The 26,049-nt window shown below is 46.0% G+C and overlaps 2 protein-coding genes across 11 annotated transcripts in view; one reads left to right on the top strand and one right to left on the bottom strand.

Moving 5' to 3' along the window:
* Positions 1-26,049, top strand: part of DHX37 (DEAH-box helicase 37) — a 978,033-nt gene that overhangs the window by 428,737 nt on the left and 523,247 nt on the right. The window lies entirely within an intron of this gene.
* TMEM132B (transmembrane protein 132B) overlaps positions 1-26,049 on the bottom strand; it is a 393,866-nt gene that overhangs the window by 10,489 nt on the left and 357,328 nt on the right. For 9 of the 10 annotated variants that reach the window (XM_084996149.1, XM_084996153.1, XM_084996154.1 and 6 more), the window contains one exon: positions 4,828-5,033. In XM_084996149.1, the coding sequence (XP_084852275.1) occupies positions 4,828-5,033 (206 nt within the window). Of the gene's footprint in view, positions 1-3,617; positions 4,139-4,827; positions 5,034-26,049 lie in introns of those variants that run through there. The other variant, XM_084996158.1, reaches the window with a different exon arrangement.

Raw genomic sequence — 26,049 nt, forward strand, 5'->3', positions numbered from 1 at the left:
AGAGGCAGGAACAGGAGGCCTGGGGTCAGAAGAGCCATGTGGGGCTCGTGTCCACTCCTCCTGGTTGGCCTTGAGCTAGCGGTCAGCCCCTACACGGGCCAGCGCCTCATCTCGGGAGGGGGAATGAGGCTGCTGCCCTGACCTCCCCGCAGGTGTGGGTGAGGAGCAGCAAGGCAGCTGTGATGACACGTGAGGTTGGCCCTGGTGAACCATCACTTGGGGTAGTTTCCGCATCCAGCCCCCTCCCTGGATCTCTACAAAAGCGTCACCCTCTGAGCTCAGGGCCCTAAAGGTGAAGAGGACACCTCCCTCCACCCCTCCCGCCCCCCCATCTAAGAGGCCTGTTTTTCAGGCCGCTGAAACAACTGAAAGGGGTCTGGCACCTGCGTCCTGGTTTCTCCCTCCTTCCTCAGCACCCCAGCCCTTCCTCCCGCTTGCCTGCCCATGATCTGCCCCGAGACACTCTCCCCGGCTCAGCTGTGCCAGAACTTTCTCCTCCAGATGAACCTGCCTCGTGTCCTTCATGTGAGGACCTGGTTTAGGAGCTGCTGACTGGTCTGTGACCATCAGTGGGCAGGGACTTGTGTCAGGGAGGAGTGGACAGTGACTCACAGGCACTGAGTAGGACCTACTATGTGCCTGTCTGGCCCTACATGCTCACGAAAGGACAGGAGCTGACGTAGATGGATGTGAACCACATGCCAGCCACACACACTGCCCCTTGTCATCTGCATGGCCCCCGAGACATAGGTGTTTTATGACCCTGATCTGGCCAGTGAGAGAACCAAGGTACAGAGGGGAGAGGCAGTTGGGCCAGGGCCACCAATTTGCTACCTAGAAGCAGGGTCCAAGCTAGGCTGCGGCCCCCCTATTGTATAACAAAACTCCATTTCTCTTCACGACAGCTGTGAAGCATGTTCCTATTTCCACGTGAAGAAATCAAGACTCCGAGTGATTAATATGAGGCCCAGATAGGAGTTCCCACGGTGGCTTAGTGGGTTAAGGACCCGACGTTGTCTCCGTGAGGATGTGGGTTCGATCTCTGGCCTTGTTCAGTGGGTTAAGGATCCAGTGTTGCCATGAGTGGTGGTGTGGGTCGCAGACATGGCTCGGATCCTGTGTTGCTATGGCTGTGGTGTAGGCCGGCTGCTGCAGCTCCAATTAGGTTGCAGCCGTAAAAAGGAAAGAAAATGAGGCCCGAACAGCTGGTCATTGCAGATTTGGACCAAGCTCCTGTCACTTCGGAAAGCCACTTTCTTAATGTCATTCCATCTCCTCCAAAGGTTCACCCTCAAGGGTGCAAAAGTAAAACTAGCTTCCACTGGTTCTACCATCTTCTATGAGTGATACATAAAAAGTAAATGATCTCTTTAGAGGAAGAGGGTTTAGGCTGTGTGTTTTATTCAGTCTCGATAGGTCAAAGACATGAGATCATTTTTTTTCAACATTCTGTAAAATTCAAAAATTAATTTGACTTTGTATTACACAGGAAACATTTTCACCAGCACCTAGCAATTTGGGTTTCCCAAAGTGAGGGGCAGATAGCCTTGCTGGTGAGATTGTAGGTGACGAAGTGACAATGCACTAAAAAACACTGACTGACATACCAAAGAGTTAGTCCCATTTTATTTTTTTACTCCTTATTATGTCACAGGGGCTGTCCCTGTTGGGTGCCAGACGGTCTTTAAGAATTCTCTGACATGTGCCAGTCTCTACTGCCCAATAAAGACAAACTCAGACAAACAATACTATCTACTCAGAATTTAACACAGCATTTTATTCTCTTTGCATTAATTTTTATTAGCTGGCTTTTTTCCTGCACTCATGACATATGGAAGTTCCCGTGCCAGGGATGGAATCTGAGCCGCAGTTGCGACATACGCTGCAGCTGCGGCAATGCTGGGTCCTTAACTCACTGAGCCAGTCAGGGTTCAAACCTACAACTCCGCAGGAACCCAAGTCACTGCAGTTGGATTCTTAACCTACTGTGCCATAGCGGGAACTCACAGTAGGCTATTTTTGATAATGTTGTGACGTTTCCCTTAAATAAATGGATAAAACTAAAAAAATAATATTAAGTATATTCTAGGTGGTACTCAAAAGCTGCAGTATCATAAAAGTAGCGAGTGAATAAAGGGCATTTATAAACACTGTATTAATAAAAACAATTATCTTCTATTATTTAAAAAAATTTAAATTTTGAAATCTACAAATTCATTGAAAGGTTTTTCTCGTTTTTTTGTTTGTTTGTTTCTTTTCTTTCTTTTTTTGCTTTTTATGGCCACCCCCATGGCATATGGAGGTTCCCAGGCTAGGGGTCGAATAGGAGCTCTGGTGGCCTACACCATAGCCACAGCAACGCAGGATCTGAGCTGCATCTTTGACCTGCAACACAGCTCACAGCAACGCTGGATCCTTAACCCACTGAGTGAGGCCAGGGATGGAACCCGAAACCTCACAGTTGTTAGTCGGATTTGTTTCCATTGCGCCACAATAGGAACTCCCCTTGAAAGTTTAAAAAATTGTCCAGGGAGGTCCTGGGCAGTGAACATCTTGTCTATCTATTGTACAATGTCCAGACAGCAAGCTGACATTGGTACAAAACACAGAGCTTATTCCAACGTCAATAGCTAAATGAATACGTGTGTGTGTGTGTGTGTGTGTGTGTGTGTGTGTGTGTAGTCCTATGTGATTTTGTCGCATGTACATTCAGGTAACCATCACCACAACTGAGATGCAGGACTGGCCCATCGCCACAGGGGTGTCCCATGTAATATATACATTACCCCCAACTCATGGCAACCACTAACCTGCTTTCCACTTCCTATAGCATCATAAATGTACCACACTGCAGGTAAGCTTTGAGAGGGCGGGTGAGGATGTGGAGTCATGGGATGACTAACACCGTGCTGGTGGGAATGAAAACTGGAAGAGCCTCTCAGGAAAACCGTTCGGCAGTTTCGTCTAGAACAATAGGCCCTTACCATAAGACCCAACAATTGCACTTTTGAGCTTTTCCTCCAGGAGAATGAAAACTTATATTCACACAAAAAACTTAGACATAAATTGTCATAGCAACTCTATTCAAAATAGCCCTGAACTGGAGTTTTCTGCTGTCCTAGCGGTTCCTTGGTGATCTGGCATTGTCATTGTTGTGGCATGGGAGTGATCCCCGGCCTGGGGAACTTCTACGTGCCACAGGCATGGCCAAAAAAAAAAAAAAAAACAAAACAAAAAACCCAAACTGGAAACAACATAAGTGTCCTTCAGTGGATGAATGATTAAGCAAATTGTGATAATAGCTGCCATGGGATACACTCAGCAATATAAATAAATGAACCATGCGACGACTTGGATGGATCTCAAGGGAATCATGCTGGATAAAAGACATGTCCATATTTAAAGGTTTTGCATTTTATGCTACCATTTATCAGCTGGAGAAAACTTTATGCTCTCATAGAGCTCAACTTGGGTCAGGCCCACCCCCATCCCTAACCACCCCCCCCCGCCAGATAATCTCCATATTTTAAGATTAATGGATTTAGAATTTTTTTTTTTGTCTTTTTGTCTTTTCTAGGGCTTCATCTATGGCATATGGAGGTTCCCAGGCTAGGGGTCTAATTGGAGCTGTAGCTGTCGGCCTATACCACAGCCACAGCAACATGGGATCCCAGCCGCGTCTGAGACCTACACCACAGCTCATGGCAACGCCGGATCCTTAACCCACTGAGCAAGGCCTCATGGTTCCTAGTCGGATTTGTTAACCACTGAGCCACGAAGGGAACTCCTGGATTTAGAATTTTAATTACATGTGTAGTATCTTTTCACAGCAGTACTGGGCTAGTGTTTGATTAGATAACTAGCCAGACAGGAATCTTGAGGGATGTCATCTTTAGAATTCTGTCTACTGCAGGATGTATCATTTCATTGAATTATTGGGAAAACTCTATTCCGTAACTCTAGTGTCATCTCCAATTTATAGATGAAGAAACGAACAGAGAGATTACATAACTTGTCCGAGGTCGCACAGCTCTATGGAGGAAAGTCAGGGTGAAAACTCAGTGGCCTTATTCCAGAGCCCACAACTTAGCTATCGCACTGTGCTCCATAGATGATGACTGATATTTACAGCAGGACACTGAAAACAGATAATGTAGGAAACAATCATAGAGAACAGATTTGTGGTTGCCAAGGGGGAGGGAGGAGGAAGTGGGATGGATAGGGGGTTGGGGGTTGGGAGAGGCAAACAGTTCCATTTAGACTAGAGAAGCAATGAGGTCCTACTGTACAGCACAGGGAACTCTATCCAGTCTCTTGGAAGATAATATAAGAAAAAGAATGCTTATATATGTATGACTGGGTCATTTTGGTGTACGGCTGAAATTGACACAACACGTAAATCAACTAAACTCTAATAAAAATAAAATAAGAAAAATAGTATGACGGTTCCTCCAAAAATTAAATGTAGAAACTACATGATTCAGAAAAAAAGAATAATAGGGAAGCAGGGAATAAAAAAAAAAAAATAGCTATACCCTAAATGCCAGGCCTTGTGCAACGTGACTTTTACGTGTTGCATCATTTTATTGAATCCTAGCAACTATTCTATGAGGTAGATACTATTATTCTCCTCATTATAATTTCCTCATGTCAACGTAAGTACACAAGTCAGATCCATATGAACCCCAACCTCATTATTACCCACTGTGGATGCAGCATTCCCGAAGCCTGGGTCCCTGGGGACCATATGCCTCAGAGGTGAGCCCCAGAGCCCCAGATGCACAATCCTGAGGGTCATCCCCCGTCCCCTACCTCTTGGTCTCTCACCTTCGGTTGGAGGCCACCGGGATCCTCCATCCTTTGACCTGGCTCAGCTCTGTGTCCGAGATCTCCACCTGCAGTGGGAGTCTGGGCGCCCAGACCGTGACCTCTAACTGGGAGGTGAAGTGCTGGTGGGTGAAGTTCACGATCGTGTCCACTTTGCTCTTCATCTCCTTTCCGTTCACAAAAATGGAATCGCAGCCATCGGAAACCTTATTGGAAGGGGGGCGGGATAGGGGTTAGAATCTTCAGATCCATCAGCAGGAAGAGCACACGCAAAACCTGACAATGAAAGTTCATGAACTGCAACGGCTCTGATTGATGGGGGCTCCGAGATAACCTGGAGAACACGGTTTGAACAAAAGGTAATTTGTAGGCACTAATTAGTGACAAATACTGATAAATAGACTCCAGGAAAGCCATTTTGTATTACGAAATCCTGACAACGAAAACCATAAACATAATTTAATGGAGTTGCATAACCTTTGTTGCCTTTTCTTCGTGGTTTTTCCCTCTATTTCACCTCCTTTATGTACTCAAACCACCACCAATCACACCCCAGGTGTGACATATTTCACTCTTGCGCTGTATCTGAAGATGCTTAAAAGGTATCCATATGTTACTAAAGCAACACTATTCACGCCGTAAAGAGAATTTTTTTTTTTCTGAAAAACGAAGTAAGCTTTGCATTAGGTTAAAATCCTTGTAGGAAAATACTCCAGAAATGTGGATTTAAGTACTTTTGTCTCATTACACTGTAATGTTGCAGAATGGTGGTGAGGATTTGGCATTTCGTTTTGGACTTTTGACTCAGCATATGGGGGCATCCTTTTAATGTACATGTATTAGCAGGTTAGAGAGTAGATAAGGTGAGCTCATTTCACTTCACGTCTTCCAGAGAAGCAATGAAAATGTTGAGGACTTTCTGTCCTAGACCACCAGGAAGATGTCACTGATGTGTCTGGGTCGGGAGGGGGAGCAGGAAGCAAAGGTCACTTTATGGGGAGAAGACTCGAAACGGACAATCAGTTCAGCAGCAAATCACAAAACTGCCAGGGGTCCACGATCTCATTTTACAAATGAAGAACCTGAGGCCAGCTATTTGCCATAGCTGGTTTAAGTTCACACACTACTTTTAGGGTTTCTGCATGGGACTGGCTGCTGGCAGTGATCCCCAATTTACCCAGAATGCCACAAGGAAACCTGTTCTCCAAGCCACAGAGACTCACTCTTGACCTCTTCCCCACCTGAATCAGTACCGATTAAAGGTCCCCTTTCCAAGCTCCAGATGTATACGTTCAACCTCCTCCTTGACCAGGTGACAGCTCATGAGCAATGTCAGCAGGGTCCATTTCCAAACTCAAAGAAGGAAACCCATATTGTTTGGGACAAATTATCATCACCTCCACATCCCCCCAAAAGAGCATGAATATGAATTTGCTCCCATGAGAAGGAAAAGATGAGCCTGGTTCACTGTAGAGTGAAATCAAAGACCAAGGAGAAAATAACTAATGTGATGCTTAAACCTCTCCTGGCATCAGCATTGCAGACAGAATCCTTGTCATTTCTACCTCACAATGTTGTCAATGTCTTTAGGAATCTTTAAGCATAATTCAGAGGCCACTAACAGGAAGATGGGCTGAAATCACAGGGACCCTGACTCAATAACCTAGGGCTACCGAGCAAAGAATAGGGCTGCTGGGGGGTGACTGTGCTTTGTCAGAACTTAGCCGTCCAAAGTCCCCTGCCCTCCAGGCTACACTAGTCTGAGCCTCAAACCTGCCCTCAGAAGGCAGTGGAGAATGACAGCTAAGGTCTTCCCCACCCCCCAAATTCCAGCAGGAGCTGAAAAAGACATTTCAATCATTTTTCAAAGCTTAAAAGAATCTACTTTCCCATCCCTCTCTTTGTCTGCTTTACTTTTTAAAAGGGAGAAGAAAAATGATGAACCAAGCAAATCAGCTATCTTTGAGGGCATGTTTGAGTGACGTAAATCTGCATTATTGTGCCCAGGATTGTAAAGAGAGCAATCAGAATGAGATTTTCAATTAGAGCAGAAAATGGAATGGAGGACTGTGTTTTTATTTTAAAATCCTGTGATGCTGCCACAATGCCGAGCCTGACTGCCTTTCCTTAGGTACTTAAAAAGGGGTGGGAGAACCGTTCTAGAGAAGTCCTGCCTCTCCTCCAGAGCGCTGCACTAGGAGACGTTGAGTAAGACCCCCTATACACCCCTGGACTCAGTGGCAATATGCAGACCTAACACAAGAGAATAAGGTTCCTTACAGACAACAATGTTGCAATGGATGCATTAGAGAGCTCTACCCTCACCTTCTCCCAACTCAGCATCATACATTGCTAGAACCTGCCCCACCCTATTTCCAACAGCATAGATCTCCACTCTCCTGAATTTGCAGGATTATTATAATTTACATGAGATGTGTGTGTGCATGTGTGCGTGTGTGTTATTTCCTCTAGAAGGAATGGTTTAATATTTGCTAATTCAGTGTTTGCGGTGGCTTTATAGAACATAACTACCGGAAATAATGAGAATCGATTGCCATAGGTATCTCTTATTTGTATAGGACCTCACTGACTGCAATTCCCTTCCTCCCTCCCGATGCATTAATCCGGTAATAGCTCTGTGCCGCCGGCGCCATGATCCTCATTCTATGTGGACTGAATCCAGTGTAGAGAAAGGAAGCACCACTTCCCCAGAGCTCTACTTGTGTGTGTAATGGTGCCAGCCAGCCCGCAAGACCACTGACACCTTGGCCCAATGCTCTTTCCCCCGACTGCTCATGCCAGCCCCCTCCAGGGACTCCCCGTGGTCCCGGGACAAAAATCCGGACTCCTGATCACATTTTAAGGATCTGGCACTGCCTCCTTCTCCAGGCTTACTTTGCACTGCCCTCCCCACCTCTTGCATAGGTTCCCCTCTCCTGGGGCTTCTCTCCCTTGAGCTTATACCTAAACAAAGGCCTTGCCATGATCTTTTCAGACGGAGACCTGCTTATCCCTCAGGTCTGAGGGAGATACAACTTCTTGTCTACTGGTCCCCCAACCACACAGCAGCACGATTTCTCCATCACACACATGTGCACATCTTCCTCCTCTCCAGTCATTTATTAGAACCCTGAACTCCTTGCCAGTGATTGGCTGAGGGAAAGGCATGTGGCACAATTCTAGCCAATCAGGTGTGAGGAGTCGTCTGGGGGTTCTGGGAAGGATCTCTGGCTCCGAGATGCAGAAGTGGCACCTGCTTCTTCCGTCCGATATTATCACACCAGGGATGACAACAGGGATTGCAGCAGCGATCTCAGAGCCTTGGGGTGGGGGGCTGTCCAAGAACCGGGCTGACACTGTGAGCATGGAAGGACAGAAAGACGGAAGCAACCACGTCCTGTGACCTGGATGGACCGCTGGACCAGCCTACCTGGAACCAGCTGATTTTTCAAATTCTTATCAGATGACTTTCTTTCTGTTGTTGTCAAAGGCATTTTGGTCCATGGATTTTTTTGTGGTTGTTGTTATTGCTTGCCACCAAAAGTGGCATAAATTATACAGGAACTCAGCTCAGATGTCACACCCCAGAAAGGATTCTTTGAGACATTTCTAATTTAATCTTGCACCCCCTCACCTGGCCACTCTCCACCAATAGCACACTATTTATTCTCCACTGAATTTACTGTCTGTGATACTGTATTTACGTACATTCTGTTTACAGTATTTCTATCTTACTGATGGTTTATTACCTACACTGTTCATATTGCTTATATCATATGGCTTGCACTATATCAGTTACACTGGGTTGCTCTGTGTTGTATTTTAAATTTTACTTCTCAATATCTATCACTCTCTGAATGCTCCTAGTTGTTTACTTGTTTTTTATCTCTGTTCTCCACTTGAAGGTGATCTGCTTGAGATCATGGACCTATCTCCTCTAATCCACTGTAGTACAGGGGTGACCCATAGAGAGTGTTCAATGAATAGAAGTTCAGTGTGAGTAGGTTAACAGTTTCCTCTGGGCCCCATTCATTCCTGTGCCCCAGGAGTAGCCTGTGTCTGGGTAAGAAAGGGGAGGAGGTGGCTTAAACAGGGATTAAGTTTAGGATACCATGAAAGAAGACAGACCAGTATGAAGAAACATAGTCTAAGTGCTCAGGACGTTTGAGATCAAAGAACTGATAAATTTGGATTCCCAGGGGCAAACGTGGCTTTTTGGCTGCAAAATGAGATCTGTGTGTCATGTCACACAGTGAGGCCATGTGTGTTGTGGGAGGGGACAGGTAGACATTGCAAGGTAAAGATCAGAGTCAGGTTCCCACCACTCACCCAAAGAGAGCTTCAGGGCTCTCTGGGCCCCCCAAAGGGACAAGGGACACCAAATGCTGGGAATCCTAATATAAGAATTGTTGAGGACAGGAACATGGAGATTGAAAATGGCGGTTTGTGCCATGTTCATCTGAAAGCATGTGCGAGATGGCTCGTAAATGTCATCTTAGGAAGGCTGCCCTTAGAGGTTAACTGTTTTACTGTCAAATCACACTTTTGCAGCTATAGTACTTTAGAGTAATACAGGCAAATAGGGGTCTCCCGATGCAGGTGCGTTTCCTTTGGGGCTATTGTAAAATATATCATTTGCTTCATTTTCTATTTAGAAAAGAAGCAAGACTTGAGTCTATGTATCAGCACCCTCCCTCTGAGTTTGCTGACACATCTGCACTGATAGATGCTGCCCCTGCTTTATAAGGCTTCTCTCCTAACCCCTCCCCCATCTTGAGAAAGGTGTTAAAAAAAAAAAAAAGCTACATAACCATGGCAATGGCAGCAGTCTAGCACCTTGGCAACTTGGTAAGAGCAGTTTAGGAAGTATGTATAGTGTTTGTTTAAGGTGAATAAAATGAAGCATGCCAGAGTTCCCCTTGTGGCTCAGTGGTTAATGAATCTGACTAGAAGGCATGAGGCTGTGGGTTCGATCCCTGGCCTCGCTCAGTGGGTTAAGGATCCAGCATTGCTGTGAGCTGTGGTGTAGGTCGCAGACATGGCTCAGATCCCGCTTTGCTGGGGCTCTGGCATAGGCCTGCGGCTACAGCTCAGATTAGACCCCTAGCCTGGGAACCTCCATATACCACAAAAGTGGCCCTAAAAAAGATAAAAAGACAAAAAAAAAAAAAAAAAAGAAGTGTGGCTTCTGCAGTGTTGTTTATAATGAAAGTAACAATTTTCCATACTAAATGCCAGTGCATACAAATGAAGCACTATGAATCCTAAAGTAAACTTAAATAGCATTTAAGAAAAGGGAAAAATAATCATGATATAACACTTAGTGAAAAAATGATGAAAACATTTAGACGAAAAATTATATGGACACACTAATCCTAATTTTATAAATATATGCTATGTGCGTTTGCATATTAGTAAAAAGATTTGATCACAAATTTCAAAGCCAATCTTATGGTTACCATATAAGAAACTGTGGAGGGGAGGTAGGAATTAGGAGGATGGGAGTAACATATATACACCGCTGCATATAAAAAAAAAATGAGTAAAAAGAACCTACTGTATAGCACAGGGAAATCTACTCAACAGCTTGTAATAACCTATATGGGAAAAAAAGAATGGATACATACATAACTGATGCATTTTGCTGTACACTTAAAACTAATAAAACATTGTAAGCCAACTATACCCCAATAAAATTTTTTTAAAGATTTGAATTAAAGGGGAAAAAAGCTATATAACCAAGGAGTATGTTTCTCACAGGTTCACAATAAATGCTGAATTCCATATTAAGATAGGCAGAAAGAAACTGTGTAAAGAAAAAAACTTTGGATATTCATTTGCCATCAAATTAAAAAAATTGTCTTTTTTACTAAGTTTAGCAAGTTCATTATGTCTGAGGAGCAGTGGGGACTCAAAAAATATTATTTTACCATGAGTTTTTTTCTATCTCCAAATACAAAGAGGAATAATAATAGCTAGTATGTATTGAACGGTTACTGTGTAGCATGCATCCTTTTTTGTTTCTTTTGGTTTTGAGGTTTTTTTAATGGCTGAGGAGGAGGCATATGGAAATTCCCAGGGGCCAGGGATTGAATCCAAGCCGCAGCTGCAACCTATGTCACAGCCAGATCCCATAACCCACTGTGCCAGGCCCAAGGATCAAACCTATACCTCCACTGCAACTTGAGCTGCTGCAGTCAGATTCTTAACTCACTATACCACAGCGGGAAATCTTCTAGCCTTGGTTTTTTTGGGGTTTTTTTTTTTTTTGGTTTTTTATTTGTTTGTTTGTTTTGTTTTTTTGGCTTTATTTGAAAAAAATTTTTTATTAAAGTATATTTAATTTATAATGTTGTGCCAACTTCTGCTACATGGCAAAGGGACCCGGGTGTTTTTAAAACTTTACTTAGAACGATAGCCATTCAATCCTCCAGATATTTCGTTTGTTAAGGGTTTCATCTCTATACTATAGATGGGAAAACTGAGGCCTCAGAGAGGCAGCTCATTCCGGGTTCACAGCAGGTGAGGGGCAGAGCAGGGACTGCACTCAGCCCTCTGAAAGGAGGGGGCAGAGCTCCGCACACTGTGTGTCACTCCTTCCCGGCAAAAGGATGGCCTGATTGGGAAAAGCTCGACATAAACACACACTGGGATTTTCATATGAACCTCACTGAGGTGTAATTTCTGTGCAATATACCAGATACAGGTGGATGAGTTTGATGGTGTGTACCCCATGAGACCACTACCACACTCAGACACAGAGCAGGCCCAGCTTCCCCAAAGAGACATGTCTCCTTCTCCTTTTCAGTTCATTGCTCACTCTCACCCTGACCCCAAGCCACCACTGAGGTGCTTTGTGTCATTAAGCAGGAGATACGCAGGAAGTCCTCTTGTGGTGCAGAGGGTTAAGGATCCGGCATTGCTGCAGCTGTGGCACAGGCCGCAGCTGCACTGGAATTCGATCCCTGGCCTGGGAACTTTCACATGGTGAGGGTGTAGCCAAAAATAAATAAATAAATAGGAGTTCCCGTCATGGCGCAGTGGTTAACGAATGCGACTAGGAACCATGAGGTTGCGGGTTCGGTCCCTGCCCTTGCTCAGTGGGTTAACGATCCGGCATTGCCGTGAGCTGTGGTGTAGGTTGCAGATGCGGCTCGGATCCTGCGTTGCTGTGGCTCTGGCGTAGGCTGGTGGCTACAGCTCCGATTCAACCCCTAGCCTGGGAACCTCCATGTGCCACGGGAGTGGCCCAAGGAATAGCAACAACAACAACAACAACAAAAAGACAAAAGGCAAAAGACAAAAGACCAAAAAAATAAATAAATAAATAAATAAATAAATAAATAAATAAACATGAAGTATGGATTAGTTAGAGACTAGCTTCATAGCTAGTCCTCAAGCCCAGGAAGAGGGAGGAGGAAGCAACAGCTCACTGCCCCAGGTGGAAGGCCAGGAACCTGGATCCTCATCCAAATTCTTCCTCTCATCAAGCCTGAACAGGTCGCTCCCCATCTCTGGGTTCAGTTTCTGCATCTGCAAACTGGAAGGTAGTCCAACTTTCCAGCATGGACACCTTCCCGTCCTATCATTAGAGGATGGAAAGAGGAGGCTCAGAGTCTGGGTCTGTTGCCATGGCTCTGCTCTGCCTCAGATCCCTCCTCTGTACAATAAGAATGAATCACTCATTCATTTAATAAGTATTTATTTCAAGTCTACTACGGCCCAGGAACTGTCCTAGGTGCTGGGGATAGTGATGCACATTACAGACGCCGCCCTTATGGGACCGATAGTCTAATGGGGGAGACAGACAAACTCAATCCACGCGTGGATATAAATGTCATGTCATACTATCAGGTAGTAAGATAAGCTTAAAAGGAAAATCAAGCAAGGTAAGAAAGTGGACAGTGATGACAGAGGGGGCTGTTTTAGTTAGAATGGGAAGGGATACAACCAGTAACAGGCAGGTCTATGAGACCCTCACCAAGACTGAAGGTTGTTCTAAGCCCCCATTCCAAGGAGATGCCCTCATTCAGTCTTTCAAGGTCTGATCATAAAGCTTTGATCTTCAGTTCTTTTATTCTTTCTCTCTTTTTTTTCTTTTTTTCTTTTTCAGGGATGCACCTGTGACATATGGAAGTTCTCAGGCTAGGGGTTGAATCAGAGCTGCAGCTGCTGGCCTACACCACAGCCACAGCCACACAGGATCCTTAACCCAATGACGGAGGGCAGGGATTGAATCCGCATTCTCATGTACATTAGCTGGGCTCTTAACCCACGAGGCTCGGGTCCCACATTGCTGTTGCTGTAGCTGTGATGTAGGATGGCAGGTGCAGCTCTGATTTGATCCCCAGCTTGGGAATCTCCATATGCCTCAGGGTCAGCCCTAAAAAAAGAAGAAAGAAAGAAAAAAAAAAAGAAAAAGATGGTCAGATCTCGCTGGCTGCCTTCAGTCCAGCATACTTCAGCTCACCTTCATCTGAGATGCCCAGGACCTTCCCTCACAACAGACCCCTGATGCTCCCACCTGGCCGACCTCACCTCTCCCCTCATCAGCCCAGCACAGACAATTCCTGCATCCCTCGAGTAGGGCCGCCTCCATGGAGAAATAACAACATTCTGGCTGTTTTCCACCAGGAGACAAATCCCTGTCCAAATCATATTCAACAAGGTTTGCTTGTACCTTTACAGACAAGGGCTTCCAAAATCGTGTCCCCTTATCAGAACCACGCCAGCAAATTAGGTCTAAGATTATAGTTTGTTGTAAAGTTTAGCGTATGCTTCTCTGCAGAATGTTTTTCATTTTTGCTTTTCATCCCTTGACATAGGGAGATTTTCAAAAGCACCACCAAAGCTTGTTAGTTTAGGAAAAGATCCAAACACTTGGGTATTCATCCAACGGTGCCCCCAGAAGGGATTAAGGGCTGTTTATCTGCTGAGAGCCCAGCATAAGGCGCTGCCCAGCTTCCTGCACCAGCCCTGCCTGCAGACACTGAACCTGATGGAGAGAAAGGCTGTTAATTAGGCTTCTTTGGCACAGATGCTGGAGTCACAAGCTTAGGTGCTCGGGGTTTGCACATAAATTAGTCACATAAAAGAAAGGCATTTTGGCAGGATAAGCATATTCTCAGGGGAAAGAGAAATCTCCAGGGTGCATGTTTTCCAAACTTGTTTTGAAAGTACTTAGAAGATTTCCCAGAGAAAATAAACTTTTCTAGAAAAGAATGCTGTGAGTTGTGAACTTAAGGTATAAAAACCAGGAGCTGAGAGGCTGGTGTTTTTTTGTTTTGTTTTTTCTTTTTGCCTTTTCTTGAGCCGCTCCCGAGGCATATGGAGTTTCCCAGGTTAGGGGGCCAATTGGAGCTGTAGCCACTGGCCTACACCACAGCCACAGCAACGTGGGATCCGAGCCGCATCTGCGACCTACACCACAGCTGACGGTAACACCAGATCCTTAACCCACTGAGCAAGGCCAGGGACCGAACCCGCAACCTCATGATTCCCAGTCAGATTCATTAACAACTGCGCCAAGACAGGAACTCCAAGAGTGAGGCCGTTTTTCTTTGTTTGTTTTGTTTGTTTGTTGTTTTTTAATCTCTGAGACTCCAGGGGAAAGGAACAAGAAAATGCAAAGGATGACCTCATCATCAATTCCTCCAAAATCAGGATGTAGAAAAGAGGGAAGCTGAAAGGCCCCGGAGGAGAAGACCTGGCAGATTGGCTCGGCGCTGCCAGGAGAAGCCTGGGCATCTAAACTCACTCTCAGCGGAAGATTCCCAGGAAGGGAACAGCCAGCAAATCAGCAAATCAGAGCCAAGCCAGGCTGAGCCAGTGACAGAGAAAGCACAGCAACGCCCATGGGCAGCATAGACGGAGTCCCTAGAACCCACCGCTTCCATCAGCTCTGAGTCCTGGCTAGTGTGGTGTAAGCTAATTGGAATCCTGGATATAAAAATTCCAGGCTGGGAAGTTACTGTTGTGGCTCAGCGGTAAAGAACCAGACTAGTATCCATGAGAACGTGGGTTCGATTCCTGGCCCCGCTCAGTGGGTGAAGGATCTGGTGTTGCCATGAGCTGTGGTGTAGATCACAGACAGGACTTGAATCTGGCATTGTTGTGGCTGTGGCATAGGCTGACAGCTGGCAGCTCTGATTCAACCCCTAACCCAGGAATATCCATATGCCACAGGTACGGCTCTAAAAAGAAAATAAAAATAAAAAAATAAAAATTCTGGTCTGAACAGCCTGAGAACCCCCCAACCCCCCAGGAGTGAAATTACAGTGGTTCTGACATTCAGTGACTCTGCCTTGTGCCCCATCTCTTCTTATGTTAGCCAATAAACAACATCATTGCATCTAACATATTGGTCTCATACATCTCACGTAATGCGACTAACTTACCTAATATGTTTGTAAGAGAATTCAATTCAGCCCTCTTTTATTCAGCACAGCTGGCCTGGGATGGAGCTGCCAGGGGCTGCTCCTGGGAGTTGGCTCAACAACCAAATCCCTTCCAGCTCAGGCAGGCGATGTAAACGAGGGAGGCCGATCGAATGATAGGAGGCTGGGGCAACTGTGAGCACCCTGAATCCCACTCAAAGGCGACAGCCGCTACTTCCCAGAGCCCATCGCTGCCACGTGGCAATGTTGGGGCCATGTTCAGAGATCTTCTGACTTGGTGAAAGGAATGGGAACTCCAGGGTCCTGGTGGCATCTGCTCATTTAGTGTTGGATGTGGGTGTCTAAGTAGACATTATTTAGTTTGTTAGTTGGCCACCCCTGTGGCATGCAGAAGTTCCTGGGCCAGAGATCACGCCCTCGCCACAGCTACCCAAGCTGCTGTACTGATGAAGCTGTGGATCCTTAACCCACTGCCCCACCAGGGAACTCCTAAGTGTACATGTTTAAAATAATTTGCTGGCCAAACAAAGCATGTCTTGAGGGCTGTATTTGCCTCAAGGTCTATCAATTTATGACCTTTGGCCTAAGGACAAGCTGATATGTGTAACAGGATGCCATGCAATGGCACAGAAACGTTGTGGAGACTTTGCTTGTTTTTTCTTTTTAGGGTCAGAGGTACAGCACATGGAAGTTCCCAGGCTAGGGGTCGAACTGGAGCTGTAGCTGCCAGCCTACACCACAGCCACAGCAACTCAAGATCCAAGCTGCATCTGTGACCTACACTAAAGCTGGCAGCAACTTGGGATCCTTAACACACTAATCGAGGCCAAGGAAGGAACTTGCATCCTCATAGACACTATGTCGGGTCCTTAACCTCTTGCACCACAAAGGGAATTCCTGTGCTTTAGTTTTTTTTTCCCCCCCTCCAATATAGCAAACTCTGAAGTCCACAGCATAGCCTCAGAGTCTCATGACCTTCATTTTTTTGGGAGGGGGTGTGTGGTCTTTTTAGGGCTGCACCTGTGGCATATGGAGGTCCCCAGGCTAGGGGTCGAATCAGAGCTGTAGCTGCCAGCCTACACGACAGCCACAACAACTCGGGATCTGAGCCTCGTCTGCGACCTACACCACAGTTCATGGCAATGCCGGATCCTTAACCCATTGAGGGAGGCCAGGGATCGAACCTGTGTCCTCATGAATGCTAGTCAGATTCGTTTCCACTGAGCTACAACAGGAACTCCTCATGCCCTCTGATTCTTATGAAAACTTTGGCTAGTCCCCTACAGACTTTACCAGAGACAGATTCATCTCACTCGCTAATGCAGTTCACTTCATAGCTGCTGCTTGAGGCACCTCTGCTCAAGAAGGAATCTGGGCTGTGGAAGGAGGGAGTGCTGAGGTTGATTAGTCATGTCTGGATTGACAAAAACTGGGAAGGGTGTCCTAGCATACCTTTTGTTTCTTCTATATTCTTGATATTCTATTTGTGGAACCAAAATCCTTTGGTCCAATGTCCTTGACCAAAGTGCCCTTTGTCCCCAACCAGAGCCACAGTGCAAGCACTGTACTGGACCATGTACAAGCCCATGAGTCCTTGTGTTTTGAAGGAAAAGGCTTTTCCTTGAGCCTCCCAGGCCTCCCCTCAGTCTCCCCTCACTCTGACTCAAGAGTGAATGATGAGGAAAAATTGATACAGCAAAAACTAGTTAAAACCGTCTCCATGATGTATTACGTCCTGCCTTGGCTCCCGAACTGACTCTACCCGGCTTTTCACAAATGGTTTCTTCCTTGCTTCTTTGCTCTCTTTTATTAATGCTTGCTTTCTGGTTAGAGTTATATGGCACCCGGTGTTTGCTTTTCCTTTGAAACACTCCACACACCCCCTTCCTTTTGCGAGTAACCTTCACTGCAGAGAGAAGGTCAAGGTGTTATAATCCCAAAGACCACCAGCAACTGTCACCCAACCCCCTGGACTCTGGCCTTGATGACTTTGGTTTTGATTTTTGGTCTGTTTTTCTTTTCAGGGCCACACCCACGGCATATAGAGGTTCCCAAGCTGGGGGTTGAATTGGAGCTGTAGCTGCTGGCAATGCCAGATCCTTAACCCACTAAGCGAGGCCAGGGATCAAACCTGAAACGTCACGGTTCCTAGTTGGATTCGTTTCGGCTGCGCCACGATGGGAACTCCTGGCCTTGATGACTTTGAAATAATCTACGGAGGGAGAAGAAGGCAGGCACCCTAATTCTTGTCAACAGTCCTGTTTTTTCAAGTTAAACCTATAAAACCCCTGCTGTCCCCTCTCAGGGAAGGGACACAGTTTTGAGTGCATTAGCCTGCTGTGGCCTCCTTTGCCTGGCAAAGCAATAAAGCTGTTCTTTCTGCTTCACCTCAAACTCCGTCTCTGAGATTTAATTGGTGCCCGCATACAGAGGCAGGTTTCAGTTTCAGTATCAGAGGGGAAAATCCTTCAAGAGTCTCGGTCTTAGTCTGTCCCTCAAGGAGGCTATCAAGAAGGGCACGTGGAAATCCACTGTCCCCACAAGTGGCCTTCAGATACACAGAGGGTTGCAGCACATGGCCGCTGACTACTCTTCCTACAACTGTGCTCATAGGAAAAGAAGTCAGGGTGTCACCCAAATATTTATTAACCCTCAGACACACAGGATGTCAGGAAGTTGTGATAAATTCGTCTCTCTGAACAGATCCCCTGGGGAGAGACACGGTTGAAATCCTTGATGATGGGAACAACTCAGTTGTCCAGAGCATTAAAAGATGACTACATTAGGGCAATCGCTTGGAGCTGGAGCCTTTAATTTAATTAATTAACTAATTAACTGATTTAGTCTTTTTAGGGCCACACCCATGGCTTTTGGAAGTTTCCAGACTTGGGGTTCAATCGGAGCTACAGCTGCCAGCCTACGCCACAGCAATGCAAGATCCGAGCTGCACCTGCAACCTACATTACAGCTCATGGCAATGCTGGATCCCCAACCCACTGAATGAGGCCAGAGATTGAAACTGTATTCTCATGGATACTAGTCGGGTTTATAAGCGCTGAGCCACGAGGGGAACTCCATGGGGCCTTTAACTTTAAAAAGAGCCTGTTAAACTGAGCTTTAGACAATGGGCAACGATATCTGAAACATTTGGAGATGGGAACCTTTAAGGAGGTTAACCCAAGGCTGCAGGGACGAAAATGGACCTCAAAAGAAGTGCTTGGAAATCCGAAGTCTCCTTTTAGCATTTCAAGGTAAACTGGAAATGTTTCCATGGCAAATTAATCCAAGAGCAGTTTAGAAGGTGGAATCGTCAAAGCTTGAATACACTGAGTATATGAATACAAAGGATCATTTCCTATAGAAAGCCCGTTGCTCTTGAAAACAGATTAGAAGAGAGAAAAGCCCATTTGTTTAATAGGTGGCTGCATAATCCAGTCCAACCAGTCCCAGAAAAATCTCATTCCATTGTTTTCAACTAAGACTTTTTTTTTTTTAAGCAGCCAAATCCAGGGCATATGGAAGTTCCCAGGCTAGGAGTCGAATTGGAGCTGCAGCTGCCAGCCTCAGCCACAGCCGAGCCTGAGCTGCATCTGTGACTTCCACCACAGCTCACTGCAATGCCAGATCCTTAACCCACTGAGCGAGGCCAGGGATCGAACATTTGCCCTGCAGCAAAGAGCAGCTTCTTAACCTGCTGAGCCACAATGGGAACTCCAAGACAGTGTTTCTATTTCCACCAACTGCTAAAGGCAGCATTGCTTTCTCAAAGTTCATCTCAGCCTAGTAATATGTATCCTTAAAGCCCTCATAAAATGCTCGTGCAAAACCACCTGCAGATTCAGGGGGAAATGCAGGAGATTTCCAGAAGGTTTCTCTCAAATATGCCCATCCCGTCTCTGCTATACAAGTAAATTTTGGCGGAAGAAGTCAGTTCTAGATCTTCTTTGGGGGATTTTATTTTGTGTACACCATTTCCTGACAGGAGTGAATCTCCCTCTAGACTCTCCAATGTTTTAGGGAAAAAAAAAGGCTACAGGCTTATCTTTGGAAGTGACTCTCAGAATATGCATAAAATAAATTAATATATGGATAATCCGAAAGTATCGGGAAAGAGGCCTGCCCCTCAAATAAGCACCCAACCACTCCAGTGGGGGTACGTTCACTGTGAAATTGGGGTACTCTCTGTAAAGTAGGGGCAGCAAGCCTTGATTCAGAGTCAAGATGCCCAGGGTCCAACCCCAGCACTGGCACTGACCAACGGGGTGACCTTCATTTCAGCAACAATACTTACATGTCCTGTGCGACACTTTTCACAGAGAGTTGACTTCTAAAGTTCATTTAAATGAGGGGGAGGGGTATATAGGGGTTAGGGAGGGGAAGGTACAAACTATTTAGTGTTAGGCTCAAGGATGCATCGTACAACATGGGAAATATAACCAATATTCTGTAATAATTGTAAATGGAAAGTCACCTTTAAAATTGTATAAGATTTTTAAAATAAATCACTTGGAGTATAGTTGACTTGCAATGTTACGTCTATAATTTTTTTAGGGCCGAACCTATAACATACGGAAGTGCCCGTGCTAGGGCTCGAATAGGAGCTGCAACCGGGGCCTACACCACAGCCACAGCAACGCTGGATCCTTAACTCACTGGGGGCAACCAGAGATCGAACCTGCGTCCTCATGAATACTAGTCGGGTTCTTAACCCACTGAGCACAATGGGAACGCCTGTGTTTATAAATGTTTTAATTTTAAAAAATAAACTATTTAAATGATGTGAGTTTCTTTAGGAAACACAATGAATTTGAATATGAAGCTGATACATCCCGCCCGCCATCGAAGCTCATGGCAAGAGTTTAAATTGTGAACCAAGCACCGTAACATCAACCAGCAAGCGTCCCCTTCCCTCCATTTGAACACAAAATAAACGTGTCCCCAGAAAACACAGTCATAGTGGCCGTATTTGACCCTGTCTGATATTGGAGACACAGTCACAGACCCAAGACCCCAGCGACCCCCGACCTTGCCCTGATGGGGCCTGATGGAGAAGGGCGGGTGGGAGGAGCCAGGAGAGGAGGAGGAGGAAGCCCGGGGCTCTGCTTCCTGAGGGAGCGAAGCACAGACCCACCTGGGCTCATCCCAAGATTTCTCCGCATGACGCAAAAACAATTCCAGAATGTTAGTTCTTCATTAGCGATGCCAAAGACAGAAATGAACAAAAGGCCTAATTAATATTGAAATCGGAGTGATGTTGATGGGAACAAAAGGTTGGCGACGCAGCCGTATCTATCCTGTGGCCAGCAGGAAATATACGTGCAACACGTCTCCAATTAGAATGGAACAATAAAAGTCCAAATTACCAGCATAAAGAAGGACAAAATTAGGCAATAACATCCAAACTGCCTGACAACTTATTCTTAGCCTGGCTCCTGGTGATGGACGAAGGGAAGGAAATGCATGCCCAGAAATAGAAGAACAGTGCTTTCGGTAGGAATTTTCGCCAAGCATCGCTCAAAGAGAAAGAAACGGGCTTAACCCTCTTTTGGATTTCGCTGCATCTCCTTCTAATAAAATTAGACTCCGTCTGAGGGTTTCTCCGGCAGCCCGCTGGAGCCCACAGTGGACAAGGCCCTTTTGAGATAAGGCGGCGCAGAGGGACGGTGCTGAACCCACTTCATCCACGCTGTGGGCTCCCCACAGGGTCCTCAGTCCCACCCCCACCCGGGGCTGGGGCTCCGCCTTCATTAGGTTCACCTGCTTCTGCGGCGCAGGACCCACGGGGAAGGTGAGACCGACGGCCCCCCCCCCCCCCCAGAGGCCGCGTTTGCACATCTCTTTCTACAGGATGACGTGCCCACGTTGAACAGTTCAAAATCCTGCTAAAAAATCTGGATTTTCGGAAACCTCTGTCTTTAAATGAAAGAAGAAACAGGAAGGGACTGTTTGTCCACAGCTCAGTGCTATGCATTTGGACATGCGGTGGATGAATATTTATTCACAACTCACTGAGTCCAGACACAAACCTCTCTGGGTCTCAGTTTCTCAGGCTGTGAAATGGGGATAATACTGGGGATAATACTGGTACCTACTCTTTGGGGGATGCTGGGTGGGTCAGATGTTGCAAAGTGATTAAAACCAGGGTGACAGGGGTCACTGTGAGCTGTGGCTCCTTCTAACAGACCCTGGGACTGGAAGAAAAGTGACGTGGACTTGCCCTCAAGAGGCTAAGTTGCCCCTTGCATAAGGACTCACCACATGCTGAGTCCCTAGTATGTGCCTCTACCCAGGGGATGGAAGAACAGAGGGGAAGACCCAGGGTGGGTGTGGGGTGGGGGGGGGGCACGATGGCAGGAAGGAGGTGGCTGCTCAGAGGAGAGACGCCTGAGCAGAGTCCAGGGGAAAATCCAGGAAATGGGATTTTCTCCAGGTACAGGGAGCTGGGGAGGGACACTGGGCCCAGGGAACAGCACGTGCATAGGAAAAAGATGTGGAAACCACACAGAGGAAGGCAGAAGTCAGAGAAGGAGGAGTTCCTATTGTGGCTCAGCAGGTTAGGAATCCAACTAGGATGAAAATGAGGGTTTGATCCCTGGCCTTGTACAGTGGGTTAAAGATCTGGCATTACCCTAAGCTGTGGCATAGATTGCAGTTGCGGCTCAGATCCCATGTCACTGTGGCTGTGGCATAGGCCGGGAGCTGCAGCTGCAATTCAACCCCTAGCCTGGGAACCTCCATATGCCACAGGTACAACTAAAGAAAAAAAAGAAAGAGAGAAAGGAAGGATGGAAGGAAGGAAGGAAGGAAGGAAGGAGGGAGGGAGGGAGGGAGGGAAGGAAGGGGAAAGGAAAATAAATCAGCAAAGGAGAGAAATCAGGTCCAGATGTGCCTCTGGATCCCACCTCACCTGAAACCATCATGGCTCTTTTAGTTGCCCAAGTCAATACATTTCCCCATTTTGGGCTTAAGACAGTTGGGCTTGTGTTTCTATTACTTGCAACCAAAACAAAACAAAGCTCACCAGTGCAGGATTTCCTCGAAGGCCTGCAGACCCCAGTGTCTATCACACCTGTCCAATCCCCTCCACCTGAGAGTGATGTCTCTTGTTCGATGACGTCAGCTCATGTGTGCCTCTCTAAGGACCAGGTTCAGGATGCACCCACCTTCCACCTTATCCTTCTGGGAACCCAACCACGTAAGGAAAATTGGGTCACACAGACTTTTGCTGGTACTGTGTGGTAACCCAGGAAAGGCAGCTGCTGTCTTGAAGCTTCTTACATCCTCCAGAGGTGACATCAGGCTCTGTTAGTCACCAGTCTCCATACATTGCTCAGCAAGCAGCAGAAAACGTTATGTTTTTTTTTTTTTTTTTCCTGACAGCACATCCACTGCCTATCCTGGCCCTTTGCAGACCAAGTTTAGAAAGAAGGACCTTCCCTGGGGCAGAGAAGGCTTTAAAATATTAATACTCTTTGATGAAGCCTTTAGCATCTCATTATTGCATATCCAGCTGATACCAGAAGTCTGGAGACTCAATTACTGTAGCCAAAACTTGGAGGGCACCATCTTCAAGACCAGCGTGAGTTTGTATTTATTTCTCACCAAGTGCGAGTGAATTCATCCCCTGCTGGGATGTAGGACTGGTTTCTGTGGTTCTGGAGACCACAACTCACTGACAAACAATGCAATTACCAACATAGAAAAACAGGAGGTCGTCACTTCGCAAGACAGACATTCAAAGATTAAATCATAATTACAACTTGGAAATTGCATTTTTCCTCCTTCCTCTGAGGACCTTTGAGGAAACTTAGCAAAGAAAGGAAATGCGTCAGAGTTCCCTGGTGGCCTAGTAGGCTAAGGATCCAGCGCGGTCACTGCAGCAGCTCAGGTCACTGCTCTGTGGCGTGGGTTGGATCCCTGGGAACTTCCATATGGTGCGGGTATGGAATGGAAGAAAGGAAGGTTTTTAAAGAAAGGGGGAAAGGAAAGACAGGAGGAAGGAAGGAAGGAGAGGAAAGAAATGTGTTGTTGGGAGTTCCCGTCATGGCTCAGTGGTTAACGAATCCAACTAGGAACCGTGAGGTTGCGGGTTCGATCCCTGGCCTTGCTCAGTGGGTTAAGGATCTGGTGTTGCTGTGAGCTGCGGTGTAGGTTGCAGACTCGGCTCGGATCCCACGTTGTTGTGGCTCTGGCGTAGGCCGGCGGCTACAGCTCCGATTCGACCCCTAGCCTGGGATCGGCCCTAGAAATGGCAATGCTCCATATGCTGTGGGAAAGGCCCTAGAAATGGCAATGCTCCATATGCTGTGGGAAAGGCCCTAGAAATGGCAAAAAGACAAAAAAAAAAAAAAAAAAAAAGAAGAAGAAAGAAAGAAAGAGAAAAAGAAATGTGCTGTTGCTGGCAGTATAAAGACCCCTAATGCTGTCCAGATCCTAATCCTCAGAATCTCGGAATATGGCACACTACCCGTGAATGTGATCTCATCTGGAAACAGGGTCTTTGCAGATATAATTAACTTAAGGGTCTTAAGATGAGATCATTCTGAATTAGGGTGGCCCCTAAATCCACTGACAAGTGTTCTTATAGGAGAATAAGGCCACACAGAGATGCAAGGGCAAGACCATGAGAAGACGGGCCGAGACTGGAGGGAGGCGGCCACAAGCCAAGGAACACTTGGAGCCCCCAGAAGCTGGAAGAAAACAGGAAGGACCTTCTTTGGAGCTTCTGAAGGGAGAGCGGCCCTGCCAGAGCCTTGATTTCAGACTTGTGGTCTTCAGATCTGTGCAAGAATAAACTGATGTTGTTTTAAGCCACTGAGTTTGGGGGAATTTATTACGGCAGCTCAAAGAAACTAACACATGTGGTGAAGGGTCTCTGCAGATGTAACTGAGATGTTAGGACCTTAAGATGAAAGGAATACCCTGGGTTAATCCCAGTGACCCTAATGTCATCACAAAGGTCCCTAATTAGAGAGAAGCAGGAGGGTCAGCATCAGAGAAACAGAGATTATGATGGAACCAGAGGTTGGAGAGAGAGAGATTTAAAGAGGCTAAGATGGATGCTGACTTTGAAGAAGGAGGAAGGGCCACAGCCAAGAAATGCAGGCCCCTCTGGAAAAGGCAAACAAAACAAAACAAACAGATTCTCTGCTAGAGCTTCCAGAAGCAACGCAGCCTTGCCAACCAGCCCATTTTAGGGTCCTGAACTCCAGGACACCAGATAATATACGTGCATTGTTATAAGTTACTAAGTTCATGTTGATTTGTTGCAGGGGCAAGAGGAAACTGATACACATGCTTTCCAGGTGTTGAGGACCTGGAAATGAAAGTCCTTTGCAAATTCAGAAAAACTCTGTTATTAACTGACTCTCTGATGGGAAAAGCAGAGGAAGGATACTTTGCTACTAGCTCGTAAAAATGCTAAAGACCTTCAAGATACACAGAGGCTGCAATCTGGAGCCCACCTGCCTAGGTGGGAACTCTGACCCTGCCTTCAGTGCTTGAGTGAGAGACTTCACCCATCTCTGTGATGGGTTTAATGTTTATTGATATGGTGCAGATCAAGCACTATGTGACTTCCTTTATTGAATCATCCCCCAAACTCCATGCTGGGGGTTTAATCACACACAGATTTCACAAACAATAATTCATTTATCCAGAGTGCCTACTGTGGTTCAGCAGTAGCGAACGTGACTAGTATCCATGAAGACACAGGTTCAATCCCTGGCCTTGTTCAGTGGGTTAAGGATCTGCTGTTGTCATAGCTGTCGTGTAGGTCACAGATGCAACTCGGATCTGGCGTTGCTGTGACTGTGGCGTCGGCCAGCAGCTGCAGCTCTGATTCAACCCCTAGCTTAAGAACTTCCATATGCTGTGGGTGTGGCCCTAAAAAGACAAAAAAAAAAAAAAAATTCAATTATCTGTACTTAGAATAACCTTAAATTGCCATCTGACCACACTTCCATGAGAAGACATAAAAGAGAAGAATAAGAGAAAGGGAAATGTATCTTATTTTTGACTACCCCCCCCAATCTAATTTATCTAGACTCCCCCCAAACATTCCCTTGAAAACTAATCCTTCGCTATAATGCCTCAGGATATTTGGCTACAGTTTAAATGCAAGGAGAATTTTTTTTTTTAAATGGCCTTGAGGCATATGGAAGTTCCTGGGCCAGGGACTGACTCTGAGCTGCAGCTACGACCTATGCCATAGCTGTGGTAATGCTGATCTGCTAACCCACTGTGCCAGGCTGGGGATCAAACCTGCACCTCTGCTTGACTAGAGCTACTGCTATCAAATTGTTCATCCACTGTGCCACAAAAGGAACCTTGAGAATTTTTTTTTTTTTAATATCAACTGTCTTTTGAACTTTTTGAACCCAAGGGTTCTCTGAAGAATTTTCAAAGATTATTTTGATTACTGGTAGTTCTGTCTTATACAGTTTGAGAACAAATCTCTACAGAAGGTACATTTTCACTGTATCATTATCATTCTCACTTTAGAGATAAGGTGACTGGCTCAGAAATGTTGAGTAACATGTCCGAGGTTAAACAGCAAGAAAAGTGGAGTCGGGATGGGAATTGACATCACCTGCCTGAAAGCTTACCGCAGAAAATCCCTTCCTCTGCATTTTTTTCCTTTATATCAAGCTAGAGTGGATCCCTTCTGACTTCCACTCCTGGAATCCAAAAAGCACAAATCTACTCCATATTCCAGGGGCCGGCCTTTGAAAGACTCAAAAACAGCTGTCGTGTCTCCCTCTTCACCTCTCTCTGGCCCTTTTCTTCTCTTCACCAGGCTAAACACTCACACTCCTTTCAATCA

This window comes from Sus scrofa, chromosome 14, assembly GCF_054392235.1.
Source record: "Sus scrofa isolate SSC_HxYL_T2T_F1_AM1 chromosome 14, Sscrofa_HxYL_maternal_Yorkshire_Landrace_v2.0, whole genome shotgun sequence".
In the NCBI taxonomy this organism is placed as follows: domain Eukaryota; kingdom Metazoa; phylum Chordata; class Mammalia; order Artiodactyla; family Suidae; genus Sus; species Sus scrofa.